This window comes from Phalacrocorax carbo, chromosome 4 (genome assembly GCF_963921805.1).
Source record: "Phalacrocorax carbo chromosome 4, bPhaCar2.1, whole genome shotgun sequence".
NCBI classification, from domain to species: Eukaryota; Metazoa; Chordata; class Aves; order Suliformes; family Phalacrocoracidae; genus Phalacrocorax; species Phalacrocorax carbo.
In genome coordinates this window covers 44,142,037-44,155,791 of record NC_087516.1, presented here as the reverse complement: position 1 = coordinate 44,155,791, position 13,755 = coordinate 44,142,037, and the positions used below count along the sequence as shown (strand labels likewise).

General features: G+C 37.2%; 1 protein-coding gene across 1 annotated transcript in view; it reads left to right on the top strand.

Annotated features, from left to right (window-relative positions):
- The window catches only part of TLL1 (tolloid like 1), a 142,043-nt gene that overhangs the window by 68,860 nt on the left and 59,428 nt on the right, over nucleotides 1–13,755 (top strand). The window contains exons 4-5 of the mRNA XM_064449759.1: nucleotides 743–895; nucleotides 2,984–3,101. Of these exons, the coding sequence (XP_064305829.1) occupies nucleotides 743–895; nucleotides 2,984–3,101 (271 nt within the window). The remainder of the gene's footprint in view (nucleotides 1–742; nucleotides 896–2,983; nucleotides 3,102–13,755) is intronic.

Genomic DNA, 13,755 nt, shown 5'->3' with positions numbered 1-13,755 from the left:
CCAGCCATGAGTAATCCTTATCTATAGGGCTCCAAAAGCTTATTTATGAAAAGTGATATTTGTATCCTGAAGTGTTGTAGGGTTACTGTCAAAATGAAGGTCACATTTTAATCTGAAAATGTATTTACTGCTATTAGCTACAGGTGGCAGAAATCAGAGGGAAAAATGACCCCCTCTGAGTTTTTCCACGTGTATATAACTTTGCAAATAATTTATCTACTTTTTCCTTGTAATTCCTGATAATAAAAGGTAATATAATACTTTAAGGTCTTCTTTCTGTCCAGTGCTTTAAGGGTGGTCATGCACTTGCTTTTTCCAGATCTTGCAATAAAAATGAAAGGGACAGTGAATGTCTTGATTACTTTGGGTCTGTCCAAAGTCTTTCCTTCTTTGCTGGAAAAATCCTAATTTATTAAAACAAAATACACAGGGAGTGTAATGATATGATTATTATTAGTAGTAGTATTTTATTATGAGAACATTTAGATTAAGTTATGCAATGTGCCTTCAAGTTGATAAATATATGTGCAAATTGTTACTGTAGATATGTTTGAAAAATGAAGATTTAGACCATTTCAAGCATTTCACAGAAAGCTAAGTAATGATAGACTGTTGCATAACAGCAATGTCCTACTTTTAAAGGGCATAAAGAAATAATCTGACTTTGACCTGCTGGAAAATAATTGTTCTCTTTTTTTGTGTTTGTGTGTGATCTCATTCAGTGTTTTAATTATCATTACAGGCTTTGAGCAAAATAATACATCTAAAGGAAGAGCTACTGTAAAATTCTCAGGGAAAAATGAGAAAAACCGATTTCCCAGAGCTGCTACATCACGAACAGAAAGAATATGGCCAGGGGGTGTCATTCCATATGTAATAGGTGGAAATTTCACTGGTAAGCTTTGTGCTTTGAATGGGGAGAAGGAATAAGAATTTCTTAGTTGCCTTTTTCTTCTTCTTTTTTTTAAGTCAAATCATACTATGGAATTCAATAGAAGGGTTTCTGTTGGATTCTGTTGGTTGTACTGTGAAGTACATCTGTTCTGAAAATATTAGTCATACTTCAAAAACTTGTTCCCAAAGGCAAGCTACATAGTAAAAATATATATGTATGTTTTAGAAAGGGAAGAGTCTTTTTCTTTTGCTAATATTTCTTGTTGCATGTTTGTTTTCAAGAGCCTAAGTAACAGCATGTCATGAGATATGTTTTTTTTTTTTAAAAAATGCAGGCTATTTAGCACAAGAATATAACTAATTTAACTGGTGTGACATGTATTCTGCCAAACTGATTTCACTCAACAAATTGACTCAGATGTCTTTTGTAATTCCTCAGTTTGGTTTTCAGATGGGTACACACAGACTTTATATATGACAAGAAGAAAGGCTGACTTCAAAATATATAGAATTCTTAGCAGAAAACTGTAGAAAAAGTTTAAAACATTTGTTGTCCCTGAAAAAATGTAAATGGATCGGTATCAATGTGGATGTAAGAGGTAATTTAAAACAAAAAGGGGGGGAGAAAAGCAAAGATGGATGGGAAAAGATGTGTAATAACATCATATGTACTGTGCACAATAACACAGGGAACCAAAAGAAACATGCAAATGGCCACACATTGTATGCGTATGTTATGGATAATCCAGAGTCATTCTTTTCAAATTGACAGCTACAGTCAGACTTTTTGTTTGGGTATTTACATAGTACTATACCAGGTGTGACCTTTGCTTTGGATTACCATCTTCGGAAATAATGGTAGTAAACTAAATGAAAGCATGTCATGATAAACATTTTACCTTTTTCATAATGAAAGATAAATTCTAAAGCTTGGCAAATACTGCTTGAAGACCAAAGAAAAGGGCAAGATGGGATGAAATAGCCTTTAATATTTAGGATCCTGACATGATTTGAACTTGCCGTTTCTTAACTATGAGGTTTTGTTGTCTTTAAGTTTAAAAAAGTTGGGGGTTTTGGGTTTTTTTGTTATTCTTGATTTTGTTTTTAATTATCCTATGCTGTAACATGCATCTTTGCAAAAGTCTGCAAGGTGGATGTGTTTCTGCTAGCAAATTCATGCCAAGTAGTACAGTTCTTCGTGTATTTCTAGCTCAGAAGTAGTACAGCTGAATTCTCAGATGCTGCCTCTAAGTTAATAAGCCTTGCCTTTTGTCAGGCAATGAAATTACATTGCTATACTACCTGAAGTACTGTATGCTGGCTTTGCGTTCTGTGGCTGGCCTACCTGCTTCTGGCCTAGAGTATAGTCTTGATTGTTTCTTGATTTGTTTCTCATTTTTAAAGCAAATATCTAGGTATGCTTAGTATTGTACAAAATTAAGAATTTCCCCCTTTTGGTGGTCGTTTGATTTCTGAAAGGGTTTGATGTAAAGAAGTGGAGACTGGTCCCTGTTCAAGGCAGCATTGTTAAAATCAAATGCCTTGAGTGGTATGCCTGTTCACATAGCTTAGGTTACATTGATCTCCAGATTTGAAGGCTGTAGAGTTCTTTTTTTTTTTTTCTTCTTGTGGGATAGGTAGGATCCAGGGTACCCCGATTTTCTTTTTTGTCTGTGTGTGTCTCTGTCTGTCTCTCTTTCTTTTTTCCTCGCAATGTGGTCCACTTGTTAATTTCATCTGCAAAATTGCTTAGCAAATATTATGCTAATGCAGGCACATAAGCAACACTGGATTTCTTCTGGTGCCTTCCTCTGGCATACTGTAGCTGTGCTTTTTATTGCAGGTTTTATGTTTGCTAGTGTGCATCAGACACTATTGGTCCCCTTGCAGGCATATATGTTAATGACGAGCTGATGGTCTGAGTATCCCTTTAATTGGAGTCTGGCAGTCTATGGGACTGCTGAGACACAGGACTTCATTAGCCAGTGACTCCTTCCAGGCCTCTATTCCTAGTACTAAAATCTGATTTTAAGGAACTAGACGGAGTTAGAAAAGTCTCTTATTTAATCTCATACAATTGTTCTTTCAGGCACCCAGCGAGCCATGTTCAAACAAGCTATGCGGCACTGGGAAAAGTACACATGTGTTACATTTATTGAACGAACTGATGAAGAAAGTTATATTGTATTTACGTACAGACCATGTGGGTAAGTGTGTATGTATGGTAACAGATACTTGTGCTTTCAATGTTGGGCCATGTTTGTTGTCTTTGCAGTTATAAGTATATATATACTTCACAGGGAAATGAACAGTTACTGTATTTAAATGATACATGTGTTCTGCTTGGCTTAAGGTTCACTGAAAGCAGTACTGAAAGCTTTTTGAAGTTATGCCTCTTTCATCCATTTCTAGAAGAATTATCTTGCTGTATATACACAGATATGAGACATTTGGCTTTCTCTCATGCTTTTAATATTTGCATGTATTCTAAAGGTTTTTCAGGCTTATCATTAATTCTTAGCTTTCTCCGTGTCACATGTTTACTGCTGAATTATATATGGACATCTATCCCATATTCCTTTTCCACCTTAATTGTTGTTAACTGTAATTTTAACTATTTTATTGTTAGACTGTCCTTGGCCAGGTTTGCTTAACCACCAAATTCATGACCATTTTGCAAGTTCCTTCTTCCAGTTCACTGATGTGTAACAGTGAAAAAAACAGGTTTTATCACTCATTAGTGCAGCTTTCCATTAATCACCATGTTTCATCTTCAGATATTTCTGCTCACAAATGCCTCAGTTAACTACGTTTGTTATTTATTCCACTCAGAATTCTTAATTTTATATAGTGATCAGTGAATTTCCTGAGTGCTCCATTTTCATTTTCCAAGAAGAGCGCTCACTACCTGTGGAAATACTGTACTTCTGACAGTCAGGTTCTGTTTGGCGTGTAGGCTCCACAGTGAAGAGCTCTCTGTCTTGCTGACTTCCTCATCAATGAACACCTCGTATGTTTCCTTTTGAATTTTTATGGGACACGGTGGTGAAAAGAAGTTTTGGGACCTCCTTGCATTGTAGGAATGATCCTGAACGTACTTAATTATAGCCCATAAAATTAGATATAGACTTATCTGTTTAAATTACCCCTGACATTCTTCTTAAGGCGTAGGACAATGTAATATAACCCATTCCTAGGCTATTTTAAGACAGGCATCAGTTTTGCCTTGGAAAGTCTCTGAGTCACAGACCTTTGCAGTTGGGGACCTTATTCTAAGGGAGCAGCTGTGAAGTTGCCTTGAAGTTTTCATGTCCTTGTGCTCCCATAGGTCTGCTGTAGACCCCCATTAGAAACAGTGCCAAATGAAATGGACTTTCGTTCCGACCCAGCATGGCTGCTATTTAGGTTAATGATGCAATCTGTAAGATAGGATTCAGGGATACTGTCATATGGCTGGAAGAGAAATAGGAAGCAGAGAATTATCATGATGGCTCCCTGCACTCACAGAGGTAGAAAGCGATGTGATCTAAACAGAAGACTTCGAAAAATATTAGTGGTCTCAGGAGCTTTAGAAAGAGAAGTATGGCGAGATCTACAGAATCTTGGTTTTGTGAAGAGGAAATTCTACAACTTCAAAGTGACCAAAGCCAAACAACAAAAAAATCTCTCCAGCCAAAGCACTGTTCCTTAGGCTGGTTGATGCTTCGTGAGATCAAGTCACTTCATGGTGAAGGCTGGATTATAATCAATTTGAACCAGAAGGTTGGAATATACTCAATATATACCTTTAAAATCATCATCAACCTTTACAGTTAATGTGAAGTTGGTTTCTTGGTGGGTACTTTACAAATTACAAATAATTTACAAAGTCCATAAAAAGTTTAAAATAAAAACAAGGAAGAGTGTGGCTATAAACAGTCCACCAGTGATGAAAAAACCAGGCTAAACAGAAGGGGCAGTTGAATGACTTTTTTTTGGGTCCTGAATCCATAAGCTATTTCAGGAAGAGCCAGATAAATAAGAATGTATCTTCTCTTAGGGAATAGGAACCACTGTGTACTAACCACCAGCATACAGTGCTGATGCAGGATTTTCCACGGAAAAAGCCCAGACAAAAGTGACACCAAACGATCTGCAAACACTTTCTGCTACGTGGCCAGTCGCATTGAAATTAATCTGCTCTTTCCCATAGCACCCTGCTGTGCTGGTTTGTTAGCACATTGTGTCATTATTGTTTGCAGTAACATGGCAGCTAACGTTCACAGATGAGGGAGGCTTTATTGTACTTAGCACTGTTCAAATTAAAAACTAAATTATAAACCCTGCCCTAAAGAGCACACAGTCAAAACATAACACATTTAATGAAACAGAAAGCAGATACAGTCATATATGTGGAAATTCAGGTGGCGATATCTACAAACATCTCAGATGACAGCATTAGCACACTAGCAAGTGAAGTGTTATTGAGCCTTTGTAAACGTTAAGGATATTTGGAAGGAATGTAATGCATTACTTCTTGCAGCAGTTCATGGGAAGCTCATCTCAGAAGGGTAGTGATGAAAAAAGCATATTTGAAATACAGCAGCTGGTTATCAGAGATACATGACCTTCTTAAAGTTGAGAGTTTATATATCAGCAATGAACAAGAGATAAGTTTTGATTATCATAGACCCATAGCTGCAAGGGATCTCAGATGTCTAATGTATTCTTAAGACAGAGACAGCTATACCTACGGCATTGCTGATAAATGCTTGCCTAACTTGTTTCTAAAAACCTGAAAAAACAAATACTTCACAGCCTGCTAGGAAATATATTGCTTCCGTATTCTTACTATAAGAAATGTAGGAAGTAGGGGGCAATATTTTTGGTAATACCTAAAACAGTTATTTCTTGCTGCAGTTAAAGTACATTAACTGTTTTCCTGCTCACCATGGCCATAGAAAAAAAATTATTCCTCTTCTTTTTTTGAAGGAATCTATTAGATATTTTGAGACATTTATTATGTCCACACTCAGTTCTCTTTTCTTTCAGGCTAGAAAAGGCCTAATTTGTATAATCTTTCCTGCTAAGTGGTGTTTTCTAGGCCTTTGATCACATTGTTATTCTCTTTGAAATTTTTTCAACTAGCCCACATGTTTCTTGAAATTGAGGATCCAAAAGTAGGATGTGTTTGTCCAGATGAGCCATTACTTCTGCTGAGCCAGTGCGAGAGCTAATTAATACATCTCGTAGTCTCTCCTTCCACTGAGGTGCCCAAGCATGATGCCTCCCTGTTTCTCAACAGCTGCCACGTTCGACTCATGGTCAGTCAGGATGTGACTCTGAATAAGTGTCAGAGTTCCTTCTACGGCACTGATACCCCATCACGGGTTCCAGTATATGCCATGTTTCACACATCTCAGGACACCAAAAATTGCCATATCTCCCTTTGCAGATGTCTTCTCTAATTTGTTAGAGTTGCTATCAATTCCAGATTTGTCTTCATGGTATTTAGCAGTCTTTTCTCAGAACTGCAAGTTTAAGGAGCATCACCTCTATTTTCACTTCATATAATATTCCAGCCAGCTTTATACCCTCCTTTATATCAGGGTCTCTAGTTTGCTTATGGGCAGCTTGTGTGGAAAAATATCAAAAGCTTTACAGCTGGATCCCTCCTTTCCATCTGAATAATATCATCTGTTGCAGTCTTAAACTATAATTATTTGTCATCATGTCTTATTTATTTAATCTGATTTTGAGAACAGTTAATTATTAAAATATTGGTTTTTAGTACAGCTGAAGCACTTAGTAGTTTGAAATTTTGTAATTATTGATAGTCATTTGTACCCATTAGCTGCCAATGTGAGAATAAGAATATGGTATTATGGAAATAGTGTTTATAATTCTTCTGCTAAAGCAGCGTACATTGGCATTAATATCTATTACAGCAAATATTTATGCAGCTACTTGATTTGGGCAAGTAAAACTCTAATCTCTACACAGGTTCAAAACAGTCTTTGTTCACTACTGCTTCTCTATCATTATGTTTCTTCCTATCAGATAGGAAGTGCCTGAAGACACAGTCAGTATACTTCTCTGTATGCAAAGCCAAAAAAGGGGTCAGCAAACCGGAATGACCTCTAGTCACATGCTCTTAATAAATATTACTGAGTACAAGATCAAGCTTCTTTTTATATAGTGAGACAAAAAAAGAACCATTAGTCATATTGTTCTGGCATCTCAGTATGCCTTTGATCTGACTTTGTGGCAATTTTTGTTCTCCACCAGAAGGCTTAAGTACTTTTCATGACAAACTGTAGATGACTTATTACAATCACTGCTGTATCCTCTTGTATGGGTATTTGACAAAGCTGTCTGAGATACAGGAAAATCAGATCTCTTTCATGTGCTTTTCCAAATACTGTAGGCGGAACAGCTTCTGAATGTGTTAATGGTTTTTGAACTTGCTAGTACATTAAATAGACATTACAGGTAAGTTCTTGGAGTTGGTGAAACAAGTAAATTCATTGCCTGAGGTGCACTTTTTCAGCATTCTTTAGCTTTAAGAAGGATTACATGTTATAAAAGGTGCTCTATCACTTTTATGGAATGAGAAGAAATTCAGACTTGTATTAAATAATCTGTGGCATTAGGGCTGACTCATGCTCTCAGGTGGTAATTAACTCTAGCAGCTGGCACTTGTCTTGCCCACAGCAGCTGACACAGCTTCTCTGCTGGTTGTGTCGTGACCTGCAGGATGGGTGTGACCAAGGTGCAGGTGACCAGCTGCCATAGTCTAAACCACTGTGCATTAACATAAACTGATTTACATTAATACACTGGGATAGGCAGCTGTTAACTGAGGAATGGACTCAGCTGGATGTTCTTTGTAATATTGGGATGGCCGTCTCCATCGAGCAGGTGAGGAAGCAGTAGCCACTTCTGCTGTTGCAACAGGTCCTCTTAGGTCAGTGAATCAGAACATTTGGTAACTACAACTATACTGATCCCTAACAAAAAGTAAATTCATCAAGCCAGGTCATAGCCAATATCTCCTTTGTACAGAATGAGGTACATTTGTGATTGAAAGAGTTGTGTTTTCACCAAGAAAAAAACCTCTGCTTCTTGAGTGAGATTTTTCTCAGGAATTTTGTGAACTTTCTCTTGCTCTGCAGTGATATGCCGCCCTAATATGCTCATGAAGTTCTGGAGTTTTACATCCACAACTTCATGCGCTCAGTGCCATGGCAAGCTGATGTTTTGGTCTGAGGATTTCTGTATTATCGCATTCTGAAGAGTGCAGCTTTTTTTAAAAAAGTGCAACATTGATCCCCCATGATTCTCTCTTCCTTCATCTTAATTTAAAAGCATTTTTAACAGTAGCTCTGTTACTTAAAAGAATGAGCGTATTGTTCCAGTCATTACACTTTCTCTCTGTCATTTGTTTCTCTTTGCTCGTCATCATTGATCAGCTAGACTGATTAAATGGAATTAGAGATTCATAAATAGTTACTGTCTCCAACTGCTGTCTGGTGCAATAAAGATTAAAGAGTTGAGGAGCTTTAAAGGCTGCCAGTTGACTCTATTTAAGGGGCATAACAAGTGCTCATACAGCACAGAGAGGTCTTGGCCTTTTGCCAAACACACCTGGGGTCAAACCCATGATACTGCAAATTAATTTCTTTCATAGTTTTATTTACTTATTTTAGTTTTCCTACCCTTTGATTCAGTGCATTTGTTGAAGTGATCAGTGTCTTGTAGCTTAACTGGATGAATCTGGTGTGCTTGACATGACACTCAACCTAGGAAATCCTGATGACCCTTTAAGAGTGTACACTGCTGCTGTTATTTTAAGACTTGGTGTTAATTCTGATTTTCTTTGGCATGTAAAGAAACACTTAATATATTTGTATATAATTTCTGGGAAGTATTTGAAATCTGTCAACTAACCAGTGTAAAGGAATGACCATACTCACCTGGCTGCTTGTTTTCAGGAGCAGGCCAGCATTAAAAGAATAATTCTTGGTGTGTTGGGTTTTAGGTGTTCAGTGTTAGACGACCTAGAGGAATACTATGTAAAAGGTTGCAGTTAATATTTTTCTTCTGAAAAGAAAACATTTTCAAATGTTTCAGATGAGGTACCCAAGGTTACTATACATGTTTAATAATGCCCAACTTTTCTGGTTTTTTATAACTATAATTGCAAAAATCATTTGAGATTTTACTAACACCTAAAAATCTATCTGATTTATAAAATACTGCTAAAAGCTTTTAAAGGCAATCTTAAGCACCTCTGTTTTCAAGAAACAATCAACTGTTTAGTATTGTTAATTGTATTTGGTATGTTGCTAAGTTAGGTATTTATTTACCATATTTTCTTACAAAACCAAATTGTCTTAATAACTTAATGTGTTACACTTGCCATTTTGTTGTTCTGCTATTACTGCACAGCTATTGCCTGACTTCTTCCAAGTTATAGTGCACAACCTTAAAAAGTTAAACCTTCTTTTGGTCCAAATGAAATTAAAAGGACAGGAAGAGATAGACTGTAGTTAAATTCTTGCTTTATTCTTTTGCCTTTGCTGTGAATATTGTCAATAAAAGCAGACCTGGAGACAACATGCAGGTTGTCTCCAATATCAAATAATTATTTATTATTTTTTCACTTTTTTCCTTTTTCTCTATTTGTCTCCAAAGTTTCACTGTGCGAAAATTATATTGAAAAATCTATGGAAATTTTTAAGCCACAAAATAAGTCTTTGCTAGTTGAAGCATATAATGTACATGAAGTCAATAACATAAGCATGTTAAAACTATTGAAATTGTATTACATATTCTACAATCTACAGTTTTAATAACCTATTGATTTGCTTTAAACTATATTGATTAATGTTCTTTAGTTCTGCTTTGCAATTTTTCTCTACAGCGTTTCCAGACAGTGGTAAACATGAAGACTTAGCAAATGTTTAAACTGTTTTAAACTAAAGGATTTCTTCTGCCTTTTCATAATTATGTATGGTTTATCCTAGCTTTATATTCTCATCAATCTCTTGCACTGTTGTCATGTGTTGTATTCAGATCATAAAGGTGTTGAATTACAAATTAAATTCCAGGATTTAAAAAAATATGTTTAAATCTGTTGAGTCTGCAAGGTAAATTTTGCAGGATTATAGAAGAATGGAAAACTAGATAGGTTAAAACTGGTTGCATGGTTGGGTTTGGATGGTTGTGGTTAATGGCTTGGACTCAGACTATGACTGAAAGAACAGTTCTGCATGGGGCTAACATGGGACCTGTCCCTTTCAACATCGTTATCAATGACTCACAAAGAGGTGGTTGCACATGCTCTCATCAGATTTGCAGATGATACCAAATTGGGGTGAACCAGATGGTAGAGCTGCCATCCAGAGGGACCCAGGCAGGCTGGAGGAACTGACCAACAGAAGCCTTATTAAGTTACACAAGGACTAATGCAAAGCCCTGCATCGGCAAAGGAAGAGCAAGATAGGCCAGGCACTGCTAGGTTGTGTAGCAGCTCTGTGGGGAAGACCATGAGGCAGTGAGCTGGGGAGAAGCTGGGCGTGGGCCCTGGCAGCAAAGGCAGCCAACAGTGTCCAGGGCTGAGTGGCTCAAGGGAAGGGGTCATCTGTCTCTTCTTGCCACTTGCTAGATCACAGATAGACCCTATATCCAGTTTTGGGCCCCCAGTACAAGAAAGGTATTAATAACCTAGAAGGAGTTAAGCATAGGGATGCCAAGATGCTTGGGAGCTGGACCACTTGCCCTATGAGGAGATACTGAGGGTCCAGGGTTTGCTCAGCTGGAGAAAAGGTGGCTTAGGGGGACCCTGCAGCAGCTCCCAGTTCCTATAGGGAGGGCAAAAAGGAGAGGGAGCCAGACTCTTCACAATGGTGCTTTGTGGGAGAATGCAAGGCAACAGGCATAAGCTGAAGACAGAGTCAAACTAGATAGAAGAAATACATTTTTCACAATGTAGACAACCAAACGTTGGAGCAGGTTGTTCAGAGGGACTGTGCTGTCTCCTTGGAGGTCTTCAAGAGCCCACTGAATAAAGACCTGACCAACCCTGGTCTGACTTCATATCTGACCCTGCTTTGAGCAGAAGGTTGAACTGGACACCTCCAGAGGTCCCTTTCAGCCTGAATTATGCACGAGTCAGTGGAATTCTATCCATATGTAGTAGTCTGTAATGTGACTTTTCACAGATTGAGTACATTTTATACTTTTCTGTTTTTAAAACAACCAACAGGCATTGTCAGTGCATTTTATCTCTTTGCACAAGTTAAGGTCAGTATAGCATAATTACCATAACAATGTACATAGCCTTAACATAGGTAGGAAGCCCTAACTCATTAAGTTCACCTAATATGGAAATGGTGACATGCTTTCACTTGATGGGGATTACTGTGTCTGATTTATTTGTATGTTTTCTACCACAGCTTCCTGTAGACTGCTAAGGCTAATGCCACATCTTAGTCCTTACTTCAAAGTGCTGAAAGATAAGGAAAAATGTTTTCTAAAAGACTTGAAGTCTGGCACATAGGGATTGTGTTTGACAAATTTATTCGGTGTACATAATGCAACTACCTATGACAACGAATTGGGAATTCTACACTGAAGACAGAAGCTCTTTAATGGCTTTTTAAATGGATGAACTTTTCTGAGTATGAAGAGTTGCTGCAAATTCTACTACCTTTGGCTCAGAATACAAAATGTGTACTCCAGTATTCCCTCTCTAATTGGATGGGACAGTAAATAACACTGTGTAGGAGGTTTTGGGCTTTTTTTTTAAAAAAACAAACCACCCCCAAAACTCCACAAAACAAACAAAAACTCCAAGCAAAACCCCCGAAACCTTCTTAAGGATCCAAACACTTTTCTCCCCAGGGTGAGCACGAGTGAATGAGAGAATCTATGAACTATGGTACTTTCCTTATTGCGCAATAGAAACATATTCAAATAGTTGAGTGACTAGTGAAAGATAAAAACCTGCGTAAAAAATGATATTGAAAATATCTGTATTGCTTTAATTATGTTTACATATTCACCCATAGCTGTAATATTTATTCTGCAAATATGCAGTCTGAAAAATATGTTAAGCAAAACCATGTCAGCGTGTCAGGTGCAAAGGTGAAATCCACTGTGGAATCATGAAAAAAAGTGGTGTAACTGCTCTATTTGTATTTTAATCTTATTTCTGCTCTCTGTTGCTCCTTTTTATCACCCATGCTGTGTTTTTTTGGGCATATCTTAAGGTATTTTTTCATTACTATTATTTATATGAGTGGTTATAATAGTATTTCTATATCATAAATATTATAAATAGTCATTTTGTGTTAATACAGTTTATATAGAGTGAGGGAAATACACAGAGCAATATATAGATGTTCTTTATTTTCTTTTACTGTGGTGTGAAACAGTGGCACATAAACCTGCAACATTGACAATGGTACAGAATTGTAGCAGGGTGTCTAAATTGCCGTTGTTCTTATTTACCTGCGTTGAAGAGAGCTATCAAGGGAAGACACCTTAAAAAATTAATTTAACATGATATTGCACAACTCTAGCTGAAGCACTGAGCCTGATAGAGTGCTTTGACCTAGAAAGGTGATTCACACCTATCTCTGGAACTGTCTAAAGCAGGAAGAAATTACTTAGTTTGAGGGTAGGAATACCTGAGAAGCAGTTGAGATAGTAAGGAATGATTGTAATGTGAACAATAATTTTTCCCAATAATATTTTCAATATAGTTTCAAAATTCTTGATAAAATCCTCCTAGGCTGTTGTAGTAATATTTTCCTCTATAAAGTAACTTGTGTGGCCTTCATAATTTTAAGATATTACTAACATTTTTTGATATATCTATCCTTGATTTTAACCATTAGTGGAAAACCAGTATATGCTTACTAAGAACAGGTATTGTGAACTAAAATGTTATGGCTGTACCTCTCTAACATTCATATTTTCCGTACTTCTCTATTATTCATATTTTTAAATTCTAGTTGTGCTAGACACTAACAAAAAACAATGAAGGAGAGCAGCCAAGACTGACTGACCAGCCAGCTAACCAAGTGAAAAGTCTTTTTGCCACCACAACACCTGAAAAGGAGAAACGAGCAAACTGCTTGCAAACTTGTAATTTGCAAACAAGCAAATTACAAGCATATTGCTCCCATAGCTGCTTTCCCTCATTGCCCGCAGAGGCAGCTGGAGGGTAGGATCATTCTCCACACTAGCAGCGACCTCCTCAAGGACGTGATATATTCTTCTATGTAAATGTTACATCAGAAAACTTGTTTTTTGAAAAGAAGGGGGAGGAGGGAGAGGGTAGAGGTGATCTGCTCAGTACAATTCCATTCTACCTGACAGACTGCAGAATTTACGGTGGAGAGATGGGAAATCAGGCTTTCATTAGGGAATACAATGCTGGCTTGAAAGATTTAAGAACTTCAGAGGTGACAGAGAATCAGCTTATGAAACCTGAAGTTCTCTTCCATTTTGGTAGGATGTGCTTTATTCTCTTCTCTCTCCTTTTGCTAGCATAGTCAGCAGACTTTCTTTTTCTAACCAAAAAGCAGACATCTCAGATAAATGCTAACAGTATGAATCTGAAAAGGACATCTCTATTCCATAAGTTTACGTTGGAATCATGGAAGTGCAGTGGAACAGGAATGAAACATGAGAGCTGTTGTGAAGCATGTTTGGCTTTTTTTTTTTTAAGTTGTTTTGGTTTTTTTTCTTGTGGCTGGGACTTAAGATTCCTATTACAAGAAAACAGGAGTGGGACAAAAAAAAAAAACAGTTCACACATACTCAGAGCATTCAACCCTCTAGTATACTGTTGTTGCAAATGACAATTTA